The following is a 24,443-nucleotide window of genomic DNA, read 5'->3' on the forward strand; positions in this document are numbered from 1 at the left end:
CTCAACAATTTAAAATTATAAATCAAAAAATCCGGACATGATTAAAGTGCACATTGCAGATTTTCATTTAAGGGTATTTGTATACATTTCAGTCACAGCATTTAGAATTGACAACACTTTTTATACATCACGGTCCCCCCATTTCAGAGCACCATAATGTTTTGGGGCAGTTGACACCACAGGTATTTGTGGTTAATCAGGTGTGTTTCACTGCTTCAGTAGTGCAGGCATAAGATACCTTGGCTTGTTTCTACCCTTCAACGTCTGTAGATGCCATTGTTCAACATGAGGACAAAAGCTGTGCCAACGAGAGTCAGAGAAGCCTTAAAGAGGCTGAAAAACAAGAATAAAACAATTAGAGACATCGGTAATAACTTGGGATTCAAAATCTACTGTCTGGAATATCATTAACAGAATGAACGGACTTGTAAGCTCAGTAATCACACAGAGCCTGGTATGCCTGGGAAGACCTCTACTGCTGATGACAGAAGAATCGTCATTATGGTACAGAAAAAGCCCCAAATGCCTGACCGACAGATCAGAAACTGTTTTCAGGAGGCAAATGTGTGTCAGAGACAACTATCCACAGATGACTTCATGAACAAAAATACAGAGAACTCACTGCAAGATGCAAACTACTAGTTAGCCACAAAAACAAGATGGCCAGATTACTGTATATGTGGAATGGTCAAAAAGTTCCCACACTTTTATATTTTTGTTGGAAATTGTGAAGGCAAGAGGAGCAGTAATTGGGCATTAAAAAGTTGGCACGGCTCTGGGAAAATTGCATCGCAAACAAAGGTGACTATTTAGAAAAGTGGTGTAACTTGTTTTTGGAATTCTCAATAAATAGAGTTAAAAAAAAGTGCGGATATTTTTTGAATGTCCCTCGTAGTTTGCGAAAAGGTACATTAAAGAGCCTGCAAAATCCTGGGAAAACGGTCTTGTGGACAGATGAGAGATTCAAAGCTAAAAAATGGTGAGACTGAAATGTATGCAAATTCCCTTTAATTAAAGTCTGCAGTGTGCACTTTAATCACGTCTGAATTGTTTGATTTGTAGTTTTAAACTGTGGAACAGAGGGGAAAATCAATAAAAAATTGTGTCTTTTTACCAATTGTATTAAAGTTAATAGCTAAAATTACTGAGAATGGCAAAGCTGCTGTTTGTTTAAATGCGTAATTTAAAAGGTGTCCAGACCCATTCAGCCACCACTGGTTCTACACATTTTAAGGTGCAGGTAATAAACAGAACATCATCCATTCACGTTCATCATAAACAGGCTTTCTTCTTTTTTCACATGTTGCCAACCTGTTGTTAATTCAATGCATTTTACCGTCACATTTGAATTGTTTCCATATTTTTAAAACTGGAGCACAAACAGGTTAGCAGTTTGTATTAGGTGAAATGAGGAGGCAGAGGGAAGGACTTTGCTTGAAACCTTGTGCTTTATAGTCAAATTGCCTTACAAAAGCAATATACAAAACTACATTTGCTTAATAATAATATTGCATATACATGCATTAGTCCTGGTGTTGAGATGTTTTGAATATTTAAAACTATTTAAAAGCAGTATAAATATAAAAATAAAACATTTTAGTCATCTTTTTGGCTTTGTTTGCTGTAATTTAATATTAAAAGCAATACTATATTTTAGCATTTTTGATCAACAACTACAGGGTCATGGGGATCTGCTGGAGCCAGTTTCAGCTAACACAGGGCGCAAGGCAGGAAACAAACCCCGGGCAGGATGCCAGCCCACCTCAGGGCATACACCAAGCACAATTTATGATCGCCAATGCGCCTAACCTGCATGTCTTTGGACTGCGGGAGGAAACCCACGCAGAAACAGGGAGAACATGCCAACTCCATGCAGGGAAGCGAACCCGGGTCTCCTAACTGCAAGGCAGCAGTGCTACTCACTGCGCCACCATGCCACCCAGAATAACATTTCATTAGTATTTTTTTTAAGTTGTGTGAAAAACACTTTAAAGTTAAGCTTCAAATCAAAAGTACTCTATAAATGAAAGGTTAAACATGTATTAATTAAATGGTTCTTTCATTCAACTTAAAGCTTGAAATTTTGAATATAGATATCTATCCCAATAATGTTTACGAGGAATTTTGTGTGCTGTACCAAGGAAATGTGCAGAATTTCATGCGTCAAAAATGTTTCCTTTTATGCAAATTTACCTGAAGTTCAAAGGAACTCTGCAGATTTTATCCTTATTTGATTGTTGTGCTTCTCTTTCATTTTAGTTCTACTTCATCACAGTAAATATAAAGATAACCAAATATATTTAAATGAATGTATCATATGCTTCAAATTTCCTTGTTTAAATTCTTTCAAGTGTTAGACGCAGAAAGTTGATATTTCTTCTCACACATTTCTTCCTTGGCATGTCCGATACTCCACTTAAGGCACTGTGAGCTGCTCGATGGGACACACATACTGGAAACACGGAGAAGTTACTCCCAGGCCATTAACAGTTTGTTGAAGCTGACAAAAACTCCATGACCTGGTTTGCTGTAAGAAAATATAAAAGAATAGCAGGATTAGTCAGCGGACTTTAGACCCTGGTTTACCGATCAATTATTAGACTTTAATCTTCAATCACTGATGCAGCAGGAACACACAATCACACTCTCAGGTGCAGTATAGTCAGCAGCGTCATCTTTCGGCTGTAGGTGAAAGCCTTGAACTCTTGAGAACACCCATGTAAACTTCTCCTACAGTAGACACATGAAAGCAAAACAAGTTTCCATATACTCTAATTTATATGCAAAGATATATCACAGCACTGTAAAATTGATGATTTTGTGCTGTGGAAACAGTACTAATGTGCCAAATTCATAGACAACAGACATGTTTGTTTCTGGGTCGATTATAATTATATTGGTCTGCAAAAAAAAAAAAAAAAAAAAATGTGCTCCTATCAAAAATTTTAGGTGTTCTTTATAGAGTTCAGCATACTGAATTCAAATCTGGCAACAGAATACACTTTTCTGAAATAAAGGTTTAAAATTAAAAAAAACACTATTTTACAGAAAAAATACTTATTTAAACTTGAAACAATTGTAAATGACATATATAATTGATTCAAATGTAAGTATTATTTTTAAACAGTCACTTTTTGATTAGTTTTTTTTCTCTTATAATCCTCTGAAGGAGTTTCATAGAGGAATGACCAACAGATCTCTGCTTTACACTTTCTCCATTTTAGTGATGTCCTGATGGATCCTCTCCCCATGTTCATCACACATTGTTATTTTGTTCTCAAAGAAAGAAATCAAACGACAGTGTAGGAAGTGGAGTTTTAGAGACCTGTTGCCCCCAAGTGCTAGGTAGAAAGGAAAAGTTTCTTAATTTGTTTCTTGTAGTCTTTTTTTTTTTTATTATTTATTAATTTTATTACAATCCATACATAGCAATTAAGTTTTTACAAAAAAAAAAAAGAATTATGTTAAGAACAGATCGATCCCCACCCCTGAGAGAGAGAGCAAGCCAAACGGTGTAAAATTTAAGGCTTGTAAACATACCTAAATCAACAAATTCTCTGTGCTTTATAAACTTATTTTAAAATATTACTGATTAGATCCTGCCATGTTTTGAAAAAAGTCTGTACGGATCCTCTAACTGAGTATTTGATTTTTTCCAATTTTAAATAATATAACACATCAGTTTTCCACTGACTTAAAAGAGGAGAGTTTGGGTTCTTCCAGTTTATCAGAATAAGTCTGCGTGCCAAGAGTGTAGTGAATGCAATCACAATTTGTTTGTCTTTCTCCACTTTAAGACCCTCTGGAAGAACCCCAAACACAGCTGTTAATGGGTTAGGAGGGATTGTGAGTCCAAGGCTGTCTGAAAGGTAATTAAAAATGTTTGTCCAGAATAATGTTAATTTGGAGCAGGCCCAGAACATGTGACCCAGTGAGGCTGGGGCTTGGTTGCATCGTTCGCAGGTTGGATCATGCCCTGGAAACATTTTGGAGAGTTTTAGTTGAGACAGATGTGCTCGATATATAATTTTAAGTTGTATAATTGTATGCTTTGCGCATATGGAGCTCGAGTGAATTCTCTGCATTGCTACTTTCCACTCCTTTTCTGATATATTAATTGAGAGGTCATTTTCCCAGTGTCCTCTTGGATCTTTGAAAGGAAGGGATTGTAAAATGATTTTATATATTGTAGAGATGGAGTCTAATTCCTCAAAATTGAGCAATATTTTTTCCAGCGTGGATGAGGGTGCAAGATGAGGAAAATCTGGAAGGTTCTGTTTAACAAAGTTCCTGATTTGAAGATAGTGAAAGAAATTTGTAGCTGGAATGTTAAATTTGGAATGTAATTGTTCATAGGATGCAAAGACGTTGTCTATATAAAGATCTCTAAGCAAGTTAATTCCAAATTTTTGCAGATATTAAAAACTGCATATGTTTGTGAAGGTTGAAAGAGGTGGTTCTCTTGCAGGGGTGCCACAGAAAGAAGCTTCTCCGTCTTAAAACGCTTTCTACATTGGTTCCAGATTCTAAGTGAGTGGAGCACAATTGGGTTATTAATGTATTGCCGATAGCGTGTGTTTATTGGTGCACAGAGCAGGGAATACAAAGAAGTACTGCAGGATTTTACTTCTATTGCGGTCCAAGCCTGTGTATGTTCTTCTATTTGTGTCCAGGTTCTTATCGCCTGTATATTTGCTGCCTAGTAATAAAACTGGTAGTTAGGTAGAGCCATGCCACCTTCTGCCTTTTGTCTTTGTAGGGTCGCTCTTTTGATGCGTGGATGTTTAGAATTCCAAATAAATTAGGTTATTGTTGAATCTAATTGCTTAAAGAACGATTTATTAATGTATATTGGGATGTTTTGAAATAAAAAAAGGAGCTCAGGAAGAATATTCATCTTAACAGTGTTAATTCTTCCAGCTAGTGTGAGATGAAGAGTTGACCATCTATGCAAGTCTTGTTTAATTTTTTCCATGCCGACGACGAAATTTTGTTGATATAGAGCTTTATGTTTACTTGTGATGTTTACCCCGAGGTATTTAAACTGTTCTGCAATGATAAAAGGAAGGGTGTCTAATCTAATATTATATGCTTGAGAATTCACCGGAAAGAGTACACTTTTATTCAGATTAATTCTGAGACCAGAGAGCTTTTGAAATTCTGTGAGTGCTGCTAAGACTGCAGGCACAGAATTTTCTGGGTCCGATATATACAGTACCATGTCATCTGCATATAATGTTTCTTGTAGTCTTTTGCCTGCCCTTTGTATCCCCAAGAACATTGTGGCACTCACTTTATTTTTTAGGAGTGCGTATTCTTTTTCCATTTGCTTGTATGTTAGCTGGTCAGGACAATGGATGGATCAACGCGACCTTGTATATTTTTCTGTAAGGAACATTTAAACAACAACCTTCTCACTTCTGGGCAATAAAAAGGATCTTTTCAACTTTTTAAATATATATTCCTTGCTATTTTGAAGGAATAAGAAGACAGAAAAAATTACAGATTGGGTTGTTTCCACCTCAGCTAACTTTAAGAACAAAGAAATCTTCCATTTTTCAGCTCAAAATGTTCTTTCGATAATATTATGAGTATGAAAAATACAGCATGTATGCCATAAAACAAATTAATTTATTAAAAAAAATAACTTTTTCAAAATAGAATTTTTCACTGAATCTGATATCTCACAGAAAAAGATTGTGGTAGGGAAATTTCACTTTCAGAAATGGATTTAACACACCTAAATCTATAAAGTACACCAATTTTCTCCATTGGAGGATTTTGGTACAGACCAGTGTTATAAGAGGATCTTATGAGTGGTTTTGATAAACCTAAAGATGCTACTTAACCATAAAATAAAACATATTAAGGTTAATTTCTGAGGAATTACCTCTTAATTAAGGCTTTAACATATCAGATACCACCATAGAGCTTTAAGCAGTACAGTATAGTTACTGGCTAAGAGAATTTGTAGGACACATACTGCATACAGGATGGCAAAGTGATGCAGTGATTAAGGATTCTGCCTTATGAATAAAGCGTCCTGGTTTTAAATCATTTCCAACTATCATTAGAACATTAGAACAATCTAGAAGAGAACAGGCCATTCAGCCCAACAAAACTTTCCAGTCCTATTCACTTATTGCCTCTAAAAAAAACATCAAGTCTAGTTTTGAAAGTCCCTAAAGTCTTACTGTCTACCACGCTACTTGGTAACTTATTCTATGCGTTTATGGTTCTCTGTGTAAAGAAAAACTTCCTAATGTTTGTGCGAAATTTAACCTTAACAAGTTCCCAACTGTATTCCTGTGTCCTTGATGAACTAATTTTAACATAGCAGTCTCAATCCACTACACTAATTCCCTTCGTAATTTTAAACACTTGAATTATATTACCTCTTAATTTTCTTTTAGTTAAACTGAAAAGACTCAGCTCTTTTAATCTTTCCGCATAATTCATCCCCTGATGCCCTAGAATCAGCCTAGTCACTCTTCTCTGGACCTTTTCTAGCTCTGCTATGTCATTTTTGTAGCCTGAAGACCAAAACTGAAAATATGAGGCCTCACCAGTGCTTAATAAAGCTTGTCCATTAACTCCTTGGACTCTACACACCGTGCTATATGACCTAACATTCAGTTAGCCTTCTTAATGGCTTCTGAACACTGTCTGTTAGTTGATAGTGTAGAGTCCATTATGACACCTAAATCCATCTGATAAGATGTACTTTCAATTTTCAGACCTCCCATTATATATATGCAAATCTTGCATTCTGTCTTTATGGAGTTTTAATTTTCTCCCCATGTCTGTGTAGACCTTTCTCCAGGTAGTTTGATTTTCAATCCAGATCCTAAAGATATCTATGTTGGGTTAATTGGTGAGTCAAAATTGCTGTGGTTGAAGTATTGGTGTATTTGTATGAGTGCATTCAGTGATGGACACTTACCCAGTATAGAGCTTCTTCCTGCCAAACCAACTTTGGTCCAACCTTGAATTGGATTTAACTGGTGTGATAGATAGATAGATAGATAGATAGATAGACAGATAGATAGATGATGTCTGCAGAAATACTAACATGCAGTTATCTGGAAAAATACTTAAAAGTGAGAGACACAACCTGTAAGAAAGCTGTGCACAGGACATAATCTTCTCAAATGTACTTAATCCAACTCAAGGTCACACGGGGCCCAGACCTTATCCCAGCAACCCTAGGTATAGAGCCAGAAACAGACCTGGACAAGGCATTATGTCTGTTGTAGGGCCCTCTCACACAGTTTTGAACTTTCAAGTAAATTGATCTACATGCATTTTTGGGGATGTGGATGGATCACTAGAATACCTGGAGAAGAACCCATGGTGAAACAGGGAGAACTTGCAAACTCCATAAGTGCAATGACCAGTAATAGGATTTGAAGCAAGGATTCATAAAACAGCAGAGCTAACCTCTGCACTACTGTGCTACCCTAAAAACAAAAGGAAAGAGAAAATTACAAAAATTAAAGATTTTGAATTTAAGGAAATGGGGTGCCAGTCAATTGGGTGGCATTCTCACTGATCTTGGAACAATTAAATATAACATGCACCTCTTCAGATAAATTCACTTCATTTTAATTTACAAGCTCTAAACATGTACAAGAAATGGAATATAAAAATAAATAGGACTGCATTAAATAGAGGGCACCACAGTGACAAAATGACTAGAGGTCATCTATTTAAGGCTGATGTCTCTGTTTGCTGCTCTAGTAGTACTCTACAAAACATATGCCACTGTACATTGCTATGACACAAGTAACCTTATTTTCAGGCTGTTAAATATTTACTAGACTCTGTACCTCACATTTGTTGGCTGCTCTTTCATTCTTTGATGAAGTGATTTGGTTCTTTAGCTTGTAAAAACAAGGCTGGAAATTTTTGTTTGCTTTTCTTAAGGTACAAGTGTAGATGTGTACATATTTTTGTTCAGAAAATTTCAGACTGTTATATTTTTGGTTTCTTAAATTATGTTGATTTCAAAATCCAGTAAACATTTCCTAACAGGCCTTCTAGACAAATGCTTTTTGTTTTTTACAGCTGACTAATCATACTAAACTTGCTTTCTTTTATAAACCTAACTATTATGTGGTTTAGGGAGGATTAGAAAATATATCCTGGTGTTAAAAATTTTACTACATATGCTAAATGATTCAATGTTATAATTGCATAAATTACAACAAGAATATGTTTTTGTCAAGTGTGGGGTAACAGCAGGTCATGAAAGAAGAAACGTTAGTTTATTTACAATTCATATAAAATAGGTTGCAGTAGTAAAACGGAGGTTTTCATCCAGAGCACCACAACACCTTGGGGTGCCACAATAAAAGTCCAGGGGTGCCGCAGAAGCACTTGTTAATTAATTAAGCCAATGTTTTAAATTTAGAAAAAAAATGTATTTCTTCCCAGGGGGAAATTTGGCTTTTTACAGAAGCTCTTTAAATAAATAAAAGTGAGTGACTGAAAGGGAAGAAATTTTTAAAAAATTAAAATTTCTGACTTGGCAGTCCCAGCTGCAATAAGGCAGATGTATTGCTGTTGGTATAAAGGAGCCCCAGTGGCTTTTTTTGACATACATCTGCTGAATAATTTGTTGGCTGAAAGTCGTCAGTGTCAGGGTGTCATGAAGAGAATGTACTACACTGTTCATAATTTCCATCAGTTTTGTTTTAATGTCCACCTTTACTATGACTGCCAGAGGGTTCAGAGTGAATCCTATATCTGAGGCTGCCCGTTTAACTAGCTTGTTGATTCGGTAGGCCTCTCTTGAAGTGATATTACCAGCCCAGCACACCACAATGTAGAAAATTGCACTGGCCATCACAGAGTTATAGAAGATATGAAGGATGTCACTTTCCACATTAAAGGCCCGCAGTCTCCTATGGAAAAAGAGCCTGCTCTAAAGTTCCTCTGTGTTCCAAGACCAGTCCAACCTGTCATTGATTTGGGCCCCCAAATACTTGTAGAAGCAGACCACCTCGAAATCCACTCCCTGGATAGTGACAGGACATAGAGGCTCTTCAGGGCGGAAAAAAATCAATGACCATTTCCTTGGTTTTGCTAATGTTTGATGCTGATGCTACAAGTACACAAGACTGTGTTTTGGGGTATGCTCCAAGAAGGCAAAGCAAAACCAATTTGAGTTAAAATTAGAAATTATTATTATGTATGTACAAATTAGAATTATGTATATGATTATAGTATTGTAGCGAACTCCGCATCAGGTTCGAAAAAGAAGAAAAAAAACAGATGGACAACATAAAGCTCACAAAACAGTTTACTTGAACAATAAAGAAGAAAAAAAAAACAGAGGGTTGTAACAGCAAAAACAATTAACGTCTTTGACTTTGAACTATTTACAATCTTCTATATTGCTCTCATATTTGAGGCCCTGAGAGACGCCATTAAAGAAAAGCAAAAAAACAGAAAAAGACAAATGCCAACGTCGTATCCCCACAACACAACCTTCTCGCCCCTTCTCCAACTAACCTCTCAACCCTCCTCCCGTCCCATGTACCGCCTCCCCCTTCCGCGTCAATCATACCCCCGCTGTCAGTCCTCCACGCTGTACTCCGCCCTCTCTCAATTGGACCCAACAGTCACTCCAAAGGCCTTCAACCTGTCTGGGTTGCTACAGTATGCTGGGGAATAGAGGTTGGGGGGCAGCTGTGGTGCAGGTGTTAGTTTAAACTTTACTTTGGAAAAAAATGCTGTTTAATTTCACTAAAACTCAGTACAATTCACTCAATCGACTGTGGAATAAAGATGTTTTAGTTCCAGTATGGAAGCCTGGCTTGCCAATCAGGATGTTAAAGGTATTGTGTTGGTGCCATTACATTGCTTTTCCATAAGTTTTGAGAATTTATACAGATGGGGCTCCATCAGTGGTTGAGTTAGCTAAATAGATTTGTATGTTTAGTGAAGAAAGAAAATCTTTATATCATCAAAGCATATTGCTTTCTCCATTGTGAAGTGCTGCTTGGCAAAACACTTAGCAATACGTTAAAAGATGTACTAGACACAGGTGTTAAATGATTCAGTATATTGAAGTCAGATTTCTTAATTTGCATGTTTTTGTCAAGAGCTTGAGTGCTAATCATGTTAATCTTCTTCTTCCTCAGGATTTTAGATGGGTATCTAAAAAAGACTGTGTTGTCACAAGTGTTTGAACTGAAGGGTGAGGTATTGTAGGCATTTTTTAACCATTCAGATGCAAGAAGAAGAAGAACAACAAAATGTATTTATATAGCATGTTTTCATGCAAATTATGTAGCTCAAAGTGCTTTACAAGATAAAGAAAGAATAGTTTAGAAAAATAAAAATATAAAAATAATATTAGACAATGCTAAGTAGAAAAGAATAAAGTATGGTCTGATGGCCAGGAGGATAGAAAAAACAAACAAAAAAAAAACTCCAGAGGAGTCTGCATGGGTTCCAAGGCCACAAGACCACCCAGCCCCCCACTGGGCATTCTACCTACAAAGAAGTCTACATGACACTTGCAGATGATATTTGGACTTCAAAATAATCATACTTAGTTGATATCCTTGAACATTTAAACAAATTTAATTATAACATGCAAGGAAAAGCTGAAAATATCTTATCTTCCACTGATAAATTCAAGGCTTTGAGAGATAAATTGAGCTTGTGGACGCCGTGGCAAAGCAAGTCACCCTGAAAATGTTGACACATGTTGCTGCAACAGAGAATAAAGAGATTGTGGCATTGATTTCTGAGCACCTGGAAGTGCAGAAAATTTTTTTTTCCAAATTTGCATACCAAAGAATATGCATTTAAAATATGTCTTGAAGAGCCCCTCAATATCAAGCCATTCTGAGCTCCTTGGTGTCACAGAGAAATAAAAATTATTTGAAATACATGCTTCTTGAGAAATTATGGATGAAGAAATGAAGAATGAACATACCTCATCTTGAGATAAATGCCCCGGCAATTCTACTCCATTTTTTAAAATCTTATCTGTGTGAGTTAGCATTTTTTGTATTACAACTATAAAAACTTACAAGAGAGAAAAGCTACAAACAATGAAAATAGTAATGAGAGTGTGTCTCTCCAGTATTCTACCTCATACCAAAATGATTTATGAATTATGTCAGGCTCAAAAAATCTGAAGTCACAACTGTAAATAATCAGTTTTGATTACTTCATGGTTACCTTAGTCAATGTACTGTATATGAAGTGTCTCTAAAGACATAATTAAATATAGAACTCTGGGGACACTGGGTGATGATGTAACTGGGAAGTCAGTCTAACGGAAAATGAACTAGGGGTGTTAAAAAATAAAATAATTGTGTCATGTGTTCCACCACAAAAAAAGGGTTCAAAAACACTGCAATAGAAGCATCATAACCATCATGATAGGGGGCCTTCCAGAGGACATTATGACCCAGAATGAAGGGGAAGTAAGAGCCACAAATATTACAATATGATTTTATAAAAAAGATACAAGTTTAGGATAAAGTTAAACTTAACAGGTCACAGTGATTACAGTACCAGATTCAAAAGAGGATAGAACCTAAACCAAAACAGTTCTTTGTACTGGCTGAAAAGAGCCTTCACTTGAGTTGGACCAAATGGTAATTAAATTGATGTATTTTTTGTCACTTGTTAGCAGAGTTCTGCACATCATTAAATAGAGTATCCATCCTGGAATCCAAACTTTTGGACTTATTACAATGAGAAAAAAATTATATTGCATTGAATCATTGATAACCACAAAAAAACGGGAATATAGCTAATAAAAGCAAATATATGCCATCAGTGTCCTTTCAAGTTTGGAAAAGTGGCCTCCTGGTTAACTGGAAGCATATAAATAGTGGCTAAATGAGGTACAAGTCTTCACATTGTCTCACACATGTGCATCGGAGGCAGCTAAATGGCTCAAATGAAGGTAATTCCATGCCAGACCATGGGATGGCAGGGTGCACTGATCCTTTCTCTTTTTCATCAGCAGACTGATCACAGGAAATTTTGCCTGGATTTGATGATGTCACTTTTGGTTCTGGGACCGAAGACATCACTTCCAGTTCCTGTCCCGATGATGTCACTTCCCCTTCCTGACTTTAAAGCTGCCATGTTTGCCTGTCTGTTTGTTCTTGAATTGAACTGATGTCTGTACAATATTAGACCACAACCTTCATTTACAACATCCTATTTCAGGTATACAGGCATTTTGATATTCAAAGCTAAAAAGGGAGCAATGAGTTTTGAGGACAGAAATGACAGGTGCACATATAATGTTTCTTCATCTGCTGATTAGTTATCAAAATAATGTGATTCACCATTGTACTTCACCTACACTGAATCAAATAAAGAAATTGAATTTGTCAATGCAAAGGACATTGTAGTATAGAGCATTATTCAACTATAGAGATTATTCTTAGATAAAACAGCATTATGTGGCATTCAAACATTGTTTTGCTAATATCAAAGGATCCAATATATGCCACTAGCATACACCCAACACCATTACATTGCCTGTCTTTCTGAAACTCGGGTGTCATTGGATCCATGAGCACAAGTGGCTTTCAATATGTTTTGGTCCATCTATCATGTATATCAGAAGGAACTAGAACATACAGTAGGTAACTCATTATTTTATGTTACTTTACTGTAAAAGTACTAATACTTTTTCTAAAATTAGTAGATCTTGATATGGTAATTGGCTGTTACATTTTATCTATCACAGGATACAAAGACATATGCACTCTGATATGCCTTTTGGTACCACTCCTATACTCGGCTATTATTTGGCTAATTGTAGCCAGTCTCTTATTACACATAAGTTGCATCTGTCTCCATTGGCTCCTTTCATCAACATTGGAATTAACTGGAATTAACTAAATATTTGTTGGTGGGATATCTCTTTCTTGATATATTAGTTAAAATAATGTGCTTAAAATCTGCTTTTTATTAATTATGGGAATCAGCAGAGCAAAAATGGAAATAAAATGTTCAGTGTTAATAATGTGCAAAAACTTTTTACACTTATTTTACAGCAGACAGTTTAGTACAATTTTTAGCCAATTGAACTTAAATGGAATCTTTTACTAACACACAGTCATCGATATAGATGATCTCAAAAACTACAAACAGTGCATTTTGGTAACAATGGAATGAAATACTACTGGTGTGTTTGCAAGCCATATGCCATGTCCAAGTACCCCATATATCAGGTGGCTATGTAAAATGCAGTTTCATTTATATATAAGTTTATAAGAGTTTTTAAAATCCAGGTTAATGTAAATGGCTGATACTCCCATATATATAATGGATTTAAGGAAAAAGAGTTTTAGGGAAATGTAATGTTATAGACAGACATTGTACTTCTTCACAAAGAAGAAACTAATGAACCCTGACAGAATAAAGAAGTAATTAAAACCATTCATTAAAATACCTTGAATGTAATGGTCAGTTTGGAACAGATGTTCAAATAAAATAATTTTTTATTGAAGTAATGTTGGCTGTTTTTTGGTTCCAAAATATAATGAGAAATTATGTAAGCATTAAAAAAACATTTTTTTAGCCACTGTTATAATTTGTATTTCTTTTAAATAATGGTGTGGACGCACTTCCCTCTTTTCATGTGCAGACCATCTTGTTACACTACATATCTAATAGATAGATAGATAGATAGATAGATAGATAGATAGAACTGTATTTGTCTCCAGGAGATCCAAGAATCTGTCATATGACATAAAATGTGGGTAATGAAAATAATGAAGTGCACTTGTATATATTCTTGGTTAAGACTTATTAGAGTATTGTATTTTTTTTTACTTGTTTTAATCTTATTTTTTTAAATAAATGTACATCTTTAGAATCTTTGTTGAAATCTGTGGTTACTTACCACAGTTTGGAGCTTCTGCTAGTTATTGACCATGTTCTTGGATATTAATAACAATAGAGTTATCTATCAAATCTTAATCTTGCTTTATCACAACTCTTGTTCTGTAGCTGTTCTGGTTGCTAAGCCAAATCCTTTAGAATTATGTCTCACATAGTTTGTACAGTGCAGCTTCCTCAGAGCTATTTCCTTGCAGCTTAGGAGATGACTTTATAGCACTGAACTGAGCAGATGACAAGCATTAAAGGTGTGGCTGGCCAGTGTGAACATGACAGTTCACTCACACAAGGTGTGTTTGATTCAGATTTTCACTTAATTGCTGGATTAGGTTTACTAACAAAGGAAAATCCAAAATAATTAACAGAAAACATAACTGCAGCTCATGCACGACATCCTATTGTAACTTTTTTTCTTCCAAATTAGTAAGCCAAAGCCTCTCAGCTATCGCCTAAATAAAAATGACTTTCCTTTTTACATCCACTTGCAGTTTACTAAAGTGAGAGCAATACAATTTTCTGGTGACCCATAAATTTACAAAAAACTAAGATAAAGATACTTGGGCTGACATTTGCTTTCTTTAAAATTTTCTCCATGTCTTTGTTTTGTAACTCTGGAAATTGTTTGAGGAGATGCTTCTTCACACTCCAATAAAATGCATGGCCCATAATAAATCTCCATGTTTTACTTTGTAAATGGCTGTCCCAGGTGTACATTGGCTGATCAAGAAAAAAAGCCAACAAACTATTCGGAGAGATTTGTAAATGAGGTAGAAATGAGTACCGTTACTTACTCCATCACTTGACTCTGCTTTTTGGTATCCTCTTGGTCACAATCAGCTAGCACATTTACTGAGTTGCCTAAGTTGTGACAGCAACAGGAAGACAAAAAATAGGGTGTTGCACCACATGCTGCTCTTCTGTAACAGGTCTAAATATTTGCCTGAAAAAGGAACCTAAAGGCAGACTTCGATAAGCTGATGAGAGCTTGTGTTACCCCTGAACATAGTCACTGTAGGCATCTGCCTAAAATCCGGGTCCTAAATGAGTGTTTGAACACTTAAATGCTAAAAAGAAAAATATGAACAGCTATAGTGCCAAACACCAGGGAAAAACAATGTGCAAAAGTATTTACATAGATGGCAAAAGTGCTCAGAGAAAATTAAGAATTTTTAAGTCAATAAGGCCAGAGTCTCACTTTTTCAATGTTATAATTAATGTTGATCATGGAAATCTGCCAAAGTGTTTTTTCCTGCAAATATTCAGTGAATATTTTCCAAAAAATTTTCCATGTGGATGTTTTAAACAATTTTTTTTTCCAGCATCCTAAGAAGCTTTGAGAAGCCAATGTGACATCACAGAGCTAGGAGCAGCTATTGTTGGATGGGACATCCCCTTGAGTGTATAATACTGATCCTAGTAGTAAGCAGTATGCCATATCAACCACTTTACTGGATGAAATTCTTCTTCCAGTCTGGATTTAATAGGAACTGTTTTACCGGTGTGTTAAAAATTTGCAGAAAACTTTAGAATATATTTAAACACAAAATATTCAAGCAGAAAGAAACTGGAAATGTGTCAGTGTATTTGTGTCTAAACAATATTTAACAGTTACATTGTAGTGTCACACACTTGTGCATGGGAGGCAACTGAAGGGCTGAAAAAAGGATAATGCCATGCCAGACCAGGGGTTGGCAAAGTACACTGGTCCTTCCTCTCTGTCATTTGCACACCACTTACGGTTTCCGGCCCCACTGACATCACTTTTGGTTTCCTGGGCACATTGACATCACTTCCGGTTCCGGCCCCGATGACATCACATCCCCTGGCCAACTTTAAAACCGCCATGTTTGCCTGTTTCTTTGTTCTTTTGTTGGACTGAAGTCCAAGTCTGTTGAGACCTGTTTCATTGAACCAAACTTTCAATTGCTTTCAGCCTATTTCAGGTATATGGGTGGCTGCCCCCCCCCCACCTTTTCCTGTGTTTGTTGAATCCTTCCACAGTAGATATGTGAGTTGAGACACCCTTGGGTTTTCTGCAACGATAAACTCAACCAGTTGTAGGAAGTTGGTTTGAAGATGACTCATTAGAACAGATCACTTTTTCCATTCCTTTGGGGTCCAGAATGATTTTGTACTCCTTACATCAGGTTATGGGTCCAAGTGCATTAGCCTTAGATACAGTACAAGCAGTTTCTAAGTGACAACCCTGCCATAAATTCCAACTTGTTAAAACTCCCAATGTACATGGGAGACTGGGTCACAGAAGTAATTTTTAGTCTGTACATCTCTGGCATTTAGCAACTTTTCTGTAAAGTGTGCAACTGTCTTTGACTGTGAGCTTCCACTTGTGACAGCTGTTTCTCCTTGAGAATGCAGTTTGTGAGGTTATTATTTTAGAGATTGTTACTCTTAACACATCAAATACCTTTGTAGTTTTTGTGACCGACCTGCAAACTGGATACCTTACATTACTTTGAAAACACATATCAAAATGCTAATTGGGAGGACATGCTAATTGTCAATCAAAGTAATATGACTCACCTTTGCAGTTGAATTTGTAAGCGCCATTTAGCTAATTTAAAGTCAATCTGCTTTTTCATGTATTTCTGTTATTTTTTCCAAGTGTCAGTGTATGGGTCTGCATATTTGTGTTTCTGTTGGGTTGCTATGCCTGTTATATCCATCCATCCAGTATCCAACCCGCTATATCCTAACTACAGGGTCACGGGGGTCTGCTGGAGCCAATCCCAGCCAACACAGGGTGCAAGGCAGGAAATAAACCCCAGGCAGGGTGCCAGCCCACCGCAGATGCCTGTTATACAGTATTCCATTTGGTATAAGATGTGTAAAAGAAGTGCTAATGTTAGTGATGTGACATCTGTTGGAATGAAAAAGGCAATGCATTTTATTACTACATGTGCTACAAAATACATTTTAATAGATAGGGTATTGCAAACGTTAACATTGAACGCTCTCAATATAGAGTAACTCAGATTATCTGCCTTACTAAAAGAAAATGTTTCTGTATGTGTCTGTCCAGTTGCTAGGTCTAGGAAGAACAGTGTAAAAATAGGCAAAATATGAGATAATAAAAATACCAAATAAGGGTCTAAAAATAAGAAAACTGTTCTTATCAGCCTATTATGTTATATGACATTATACACCAGCAACAGATGCAAGGTAGTGAGTTTCTTGCACCCAATTAGGCCATGAGGTTTATAGCTGTAATGCTAATGTCTGATAACTTTATGTGGAGGGCAATGGATGAATGAAAATAACGATAAACTGGCACACACATTAAGAAATCAAAGCCTCAACATGAGTAGGCTAGAATCACTAAATCAGGCTAATGCAGTAGTGACCACCACCACATTCACCCAGCAAATTACATTGACTGCAAGATTGGTCAGTTTAACCAGTGACGTGGAGAGGAAACGGTGAAAATGGGTAGCTCTATCTGAAGAGGAAAAGGCTGCGATGAGGGAAGGGCATCAGTTGCATATTATTATACCAGACCAAATGGTAAACCCATTTATCAAATAAAAAAAAATTGATTAATTAAATTGATTACGTAAATTTCAACCTTTCTTAGACAGGTAGCACAGCTAGTTGCCAAATAAAGATATTAATGTTTAATATGCTTACCAGTGGAAATAGCGTTGACCTTCAAATACCCCATCATGCTGACCATATTCAGGGCTCTCTAATTCTACCCCAATGCGAAAATCTTGCAAGCTCGACAAGAATCCAAGGAACTGAATGGTGCCAGTGCTGATTCTTCCTGATGGCAACAGAACCCGTACCCGATGGCCAACATGTACGTCAAGGTGAGAATGTGGGACAAACACCCTGTATACTTTGTTCTTTTCCCTTGGTGACTCTAAACTGCAAAAAAAAAAATAAAAAAAAAAAAAAATATATATATATATATATATATATATATATATATATATATATATATATACTGTATTAATAAGGACCACAAAAAGACTTTTAAGAAGTCTTTTTAAGCTACGATGTCTGCTTTAAAAAATAAATTACAGAACTGAACTAACTTTATTTTATTAATAATAAAGAAAACAAAATCCACCATTATCTAAGCCATTATCTTTCATTTCATTAAGCAGTCAAAACAAGTAATGCCAGGTTTAAGTTCTCAGTATCTTGTCTTCTAAACATACAGTATGCAGGCCTTGATAATTTAACATGAATATTTCTATACCTTCACAAAAAAATCAAAAGGTACAGATATTTCCACACAGCAGTAGGAAAGCATCCTATCCTTAGAGTGACTGTAATTGGCTTATGAGCAAGAGTGTCCACAGTGGCGTGGGCAAGGGGGGCCATGTACCACCCTGAAAGCCAATAAATATTTTTTTCATTATTGAAAAAAAGAATTTTCATTAATGAATTTGGATTGGAATTAGCATGAGATGAATTATATTGTACTTTCCTGCTGTTTTGCAAAATTTCAAGCTATGTGCATTCATACACTAGTTGCTTTGTTGACTTTTAGTACTTAATCGTACACCAGTCTTTTGCTCTTTGTAATCTCTATCTGAAATTCACTGCAATTATCTATCTGCTCCACAAGGCCTATTCTCAACTGGACAGATCTGGCAGCACCGAGAAGATTATGTTTTTTTAATTTTTACAGTGCCTTCAACACCATCCAGCCATCCATGTTAAGGGATAAACACTTAGATATGCAGGTTGATAAGTCTATGATGTCTTGGATAATGAACTATCTGTCGTGCAGAACCCAGTTTGTGAGGTTCATGGACTGTGTTTCTGATACGGGTGTGAGCAACGCTGGCGCACCACAAGGAACAATCCTGTCTCCTTTTCTCTTTACTCTGTACACCCCATACTTTTAATATAATACCAGGGTATGTCACTTTCAGAAATTCCAAGATGATTCTGCACATATGGGGTGTATGGATAAGGAGGATGAGACAGAATATAGGAGTCAGGTGGAAAACTTTGTTTCTTGGTGCAGAAAAAATTATCTACAGCTTAACATTAGCAAAACCAAGGAACTGGTCATTGACTTTCACCACAACAAACTGCGTCTATGTCTAGTCACTATTCCGGTGGTGGATGTAGAACTGGTACACTCCTACAAGTACTTGGAGGTCCACATCAATGACAAGTTGGCTCTTTTTACTTAGGAGACTGCATTCCTGTAATGTGGGTACTGACATCCTTCATATTTTCTACAACTCTGTTATGGCCTGTGTGATTTTCTACACTGTGGTGTGCTGAGCCAGTAACTTAACTTCAAGACAGGCTTGCCGAATCAACAAACTAATTAATATGGGTAGGTTCAGTTATGGGACGATGCACTCTGTACCCTCATGGAGCTAGTAACCAAAATTAAAGCAAAATGTAGTGCCATTATAAACAATGCTGCACATTCTCTCTGTGACATCTGTGTTCTTCATCTATAGGGTGGTCCAGATCTAATTATGCAATTTTCTTTATTCTATAACTTATTAAGTTTATTACATAGGAAATCACCCGAAAAATCCCGGACCATCGAGAAGTGTACGAACTGACATGATGAATCATCTTCACACCATACTGGAATCGTCCCCACATAAATTAAAGTCATCCAGACGATCTGGATCTGCATAATTAGATCTGGACCACACTGTATCTATCTATCTATCTATCTATCTATCTATCTATCTATCTATATATATATATATATATATATATATATATATATATATATATATATATAATATATATATATCCATCCATTTTCCAACCCGCTGAATCCAAACACAGGGTCACGGGGTCTGCTGGAGCCAATCCCAGCCAACATAGGGCACAAGGCAGGAACCAATCCTGGGCAGGGTGCCAACCCACTGCAGATATATATATATATACTGCATATATATATATATATATATACTGTGTATATATATATATATATATATATATATATATATATATATATATACTAGCTGTGTAAGTCTGTGCTGTGTATTGAAATCGTCAGAAAAAAATTGAAATGCAGAGACGTCAGGTAATTGAAAAGAACTACTCTGGACATCTCTCTTCTAGGAGGATTCGTTTTGCCGACATGCTCGCCTTTCTTGTGTATTAGCTGCAGGAAGATAAGTAAAAGGGATACCGTGTTGCCGATGTCTTTCCTCTGAGGTTTTGTTTTGCTGACTTGCTGGCCTCGCTTGTGTTATTAGCAGCTAAGCGACTTTTCTGTTTCCTTGGAGGCGGAGCCCTTACCTCGACTCCATCTCTCACTTCCGGGTCAGAAAGACACACACACTTCCATGCGAAGACATTTATATATAAGATGTACAGTATGTATGCCTGTCCGCTTTTCACAAGAGAACTACTTAACGGATTTAGATTGGGTTTTTTTTCTATAATTTCGAGAGAGAGAGATCAGAGCTGCCTGTGTTTTAGTGAGTGTAGCTGCTGATTACTACAGATATCACAGCCACATGCTTTTCTCCCCACGCGGGGAACACTCTGAACACGATCAGATACAGCGCCAAATTCTGACATTGGAGTGTGCCTACCTTCTGCTTGGCCAGAATTACATTTTCTATTTTAATTGATATTTAAAGTTTGTCCTGTTTCACTATTACGTAGCTGAAATTAGAAACCTGAAAATACCAATTATGAGTAAAATACTTCTGCTTACTGGATTATCTCTGATAAGAAACCAGTTTCCACCATTCAAATAAATGCTGCCAAGGAGTGCATGTTTTATGTTTTCTGTTAAACACACCATACAGCAAGATTGTGCAAGTGGAAAAGTCATTTAGCACAATGAGAAATGTGAAATCTTGGCTAAGGACAAGTACAATTGATCCACATTTACAGTATCTGGATGTGCATGATGAGCACTCAACAAACTAAGATTCTTGAGCAAAAGAATAAATTGTGAAAGTTAATAATAACTTGGGACAAAATGAATACCTCTTGTCTTCAGTGTCTCACTTCACAATCCTGGACTTAGTTTATTAGTATATAATGTCTGTAACTGACATATGCTGATTGTAAAAATAGACATTTTCATATCAAGAAATTATTTTATTAATTATATTTTGTTATTTTCTAATATTGCTGTTTAATATCAGCCAAATTTACTGTTTAAGTTTATCTGTCTTTTTTATTAGTTCTATTGAGCTAACGTTGGTGCCTATGTTTACTTAATATAGAGATTATTATGACACCATCTCTTCTTGGCTCCAGTGAGAATGTTGCTTGCTAGGCCCATCATAATACATAATATAACATAGTATTCCTTTGCTGTAATTATTACTGTACACAGCAGGAACTGTGTCTATTAACTACAGCGCCAAAGGATTTGAGCCAATAATGAAAAAGTACTATAAGTAATGCAGTCTTTTAGCTTATTACAAAGCAAATTATTTTAATGAGCCATTTTCTTATAAGAGGAACTCCTGTAAAACACAGTATAAGCAACATTTTTTTTGTATCTGCTTTGTCACACTTTCCATTGTGTGAGAGAAGTAGCTTATATCAGATGCAACAGTTTCTAGGCAGGACCTCATCTGATAAGTTACACTTGTACATCAACAATTTACAAACAAGAGTAGTTGAACCAAAGTCACCTAGAAGGAAATGCTTTTCTAAAGTACAAAGCAAAATGACACCTTTCATTGGCTAACTAAAAAGATTCCAAATTTGATTACACCTTGCCTGAGGAAGGAGCCTTAGTTGAAAGCTTGCATGTTGGAATCTTTTTAGTTAGCCAATAAAAGGTGTCATTTTGCTTGACGTCTTTCTACATACGTAATGGCTAACGCGGTACAACACCCTAGTACTAAATTACAAACAAAAGTACCTGTGAAGCAACCTCGGGAAACCTACAGTAGTTCTCAACAGCCGCATTGCACCATCTAGTGGCAAAAGAGTTTACTAGTAAAATACAGTTGTGAACCTTGTGAGAATTAATAGATTGTTCATTTTCTATAAGATTTACATTGGTCTTAAGCTCTGTTTATGTTGTCTCTTAGCTAAATATTAATAAAACAAACCGGGCTGGTGATGACAGTGAAGAACAAGTTCTGGAGCCTGAACTTCTAGGAGTGACGTGACCCTCCAGGAGATCACATTGTGAAGCAGTGGAACAGATCAGGCTACTGCAGTGCTCATTTTTCTCAGACACCATTTCCTGCTGCAAGTCTGTTTCAGAAAAATTCTTCTTGCCTGAAATAAATTGTTTTCAGAAGTGCTTGTAACCTTTTCCGAAAATGAAAAGTAGAACTAAACATCCAAATGCCATTTTGCCTTTATTGATTTTGCTTCAAAAATAAATGATAAAATGCTTGCTCTTCCAAATATAACAAAAATGTATTTTAGTAATGATCCAACATTGCTGACCAATACTTTGGTCTTAGTGTTGGCAAAGAGGTATACAGTTTAGGCTAACTTTGTTACAAGTAGTTACTTCATTAAATATAGATAGCAATGTGCTTTTACCAAAAATGATTAATTATTTTGGCAAGATAAGTATATTGAAGTAAATATTGTAGAAATTCTTACTCTCATTTTGCTCCTCTGACCTCACATCCTGACATTTTTCTATTTCTGCCAAATTGTTTGAAGTTGTATTCAGGGTACATCTTTTGTCAATTATACCATCTGCTTCTTCCTTCGGTAGATGATTAACCAATCTTTTAGTGAAGGATTCTGGTCTGATCTGTAAGAGTGATAAGAATTTGTGAATGCTGATAATATTCTCATCACTCAGGATATGAATGCATTTCTCCTTCAGAAAAATTATTACTGTTAAAGGTAACAATTGATCTTTGTACCAATTTTGAGTATGTGTACTTTTTTGTATACATGTAATAATGTCTTACGTGTTTGTACTTTCCTGCTGCAAAAAAAAAAAGAAAAATGTACCTCTGTGATAATAAAGTCTACATAATCTAGCCTAAAGTAGAACAAAAACAATATTTATTAGTATTCCTGTGAATTATTAGTGTAATTCAAGAAGACCCTAAGTATCAGAGCAGAGGTGTCCAACTCCAGTCCTAGTGGGCCGCAGTGGCTGCAGGTTTTCTTTCCTGCCACTTTCTTAGTCAGTGACCGATTTCTGTTTTTAACTGCCTTCTTTTTTGCTCATTCCCTTTGGTTTTTAAGACTCAGTCCTCTGAATTGCTTCTTTTTTCTTTAATTTCTCTTGGGAATTAATAAAGTTAATCAAATTAAATAAAAATCAAACATAAATGAGATGTGAGCCAAAAGATTATCTAACTAAGTTGTGGCTACAAATTACAAATGATTTTAGATCAAGTCAGATCAGGTTGAGGAGCATGCACTGGTACAGCGTGTTGCCGCACCCACCACACGACAAAACAGCTCAGGATCCTGATTTCCAAACCCCCAGACAGACACGTGGTCCAGTCTCACCCTCTGAAAATGACCATCTATCTGCTGCAGCCAGGTGTTACATGGTTGTCCCTTTGGCCTGGTCCAGCAACTTGGATCCTCAACAATGAGGATCCTTCGAGACTGATCGACCTCGGGGAAAAGCACCACATGGCCGTAGTGCTATAACTGACACTGTCTCACAATACAGGTAATGTGCCTCATTGAAGAGTCTATGAGCAATTGCTCATTTAACACAAAGTCAAACCAGAGGTACCCAAGGATTCTCTGAACATACACAGTACCGAAGGAGTCCAGTCTTTATCTCAGTTCACTGGATAGTGTCCATGTCTCGCAACTACATAGCAAGAAAAGAAGCACCAGGACTCTAAAGACTTGGATCTTCATCCTTTTGCAAAGATATCAGGAAAGCCACACATACTGTACCTTTCCATTGACCTGATGACCCCCCTCACCCCCCATGCTCTCCCAAACTGTCTACTGACTTCATAGGAAGAGTCAGCAGAGACATGAATCTCTCTGCTGAGGTAAGTAAACCTCTTGACAAAGTCAACACTCTCTCCGCAAAACAGACACACTGCTGATGGCTGTGCCCAAGAGATCATTAAACACCTGGATCTTGGTTTTTATTCAGGACACTCGCAAGCCCAGACACTCCTCACTCAGTCTCTCGAGAGCCCCAGTCAAAGCCTCCATTGACTCAGAGATCACAGCATCATCAGCAAAGTCAAGATCAGTGAATCTTTCTTCACCATCAGATGCCTCACAGCTGCTTGACCCCACGCCCCTGCCCAACACCCAGTCCATGCAAGCTTTGAACAGGGTAGGAGCAAGAACACACCTCTGATGAACCCCAGAATGAACTGGAAAGAATGCAGAGGTTCTGCATTTACTCTTCACAGCACTCACAGTACCAGTGTACAGGCCGGCCATGACATCCAGCAACTTCGGGGGATCTGGCAAAGTCTCAGGATGTACCACAGGGCAGCTCGATCAAACTGAGTTGAGCGCTTCACAAAAATCAACAAAGGCTGCAAAGAAACCCTGCTGTTATTCACGTTTGCTCTCATTGAGAACCCTCAGTGCCAGGATGCAGTCAATGGTAGACTTCTTAGGCGTAAAACCAGGCTGCTCTGGTCACTGTTAGGTGAGCA

The 24,443-nt window shown here is 36.7% G+C and overlaps 1 protein-coding gene across 2 annotated transcripts; it reads right to left on the reverse strand.

Annotated features, from left to right (window-relative positions):
• Positions 1–95: 95 nt before the first annotated feature.
• Positions 96–22,088, reverse strand: LOC120517773 (CAP-Gly domain-containing linker protein 4-like). 2 transcript variants are annotated; one of them, XR_005631102.1, is made up of 4 exons: positions 21,930–22,088; positions 17,536–17,775; positions 2,194–2,527; positions 96–333 (listed from the first exon to the last, which is right to left on the reverse strand). XR_005631102.1 is itself a non-coding variant. In XM_039740253.1 (3 exons), the coding sequence occupies exons 1-3, from the start codon at positions 22,061–22,063 to the stop codon at positions 2,470–2,472; spliced, it is 432 nt and encodes a 143-aa protein (XP_039596187.1). In that variant the 5' UTR covers positions 22,064–22,088; the 3' UTR covers positions 2,146–2,469. The 2 variants fall into 2 exon arrangements, 1 of the variants encoding a protein (XP_039596187.1); XM_039740253.1 differs by lacking the exon at positions 96–333 and having other exon boundaries at positions 2,146–2,527.
• Between the last annotated feature and the right edge of the window lie 2,355 nt (positions 22,089–24,443).

Source organism: Polypterus senegalus, chromosome 17, assembly GCF_016835505.1.
Source record: "Polypterus senegalus isolate Bchr_013 chromosome 17, ASM1683550v1, whole genome shotgun sequence".
Lineage (NCBI taxonomy): Eukaryota > Metazoa > Chordata > Cladistia > Polypteriformes > Polypteridae > Polypterus > Polypterus senegalus.

Coding starts and splice junctions, on each gene's coding strand:
- LOC120517773 (XM_039740253.1), bottom strand. CDS start 22,063: ATGGTGTCTGAGAAAAATGAGCACTGCAGTAGCCTGATCTGTTCCACT. Junction 17,776..21,929: donor TCACTGTCATCACCAGCCCG/GTTTGTTTTATT, acceptor TTTTTTTTGCAG/TTTAGAGTCACCAAGGGAAA. Junction 2,528..17,535: donor GGTCAACGCTATTTCCACTG/GTAAGCATATTA, acceptor ATTTTCTTACAG/CAAACCAGGTCATGGAGTTT.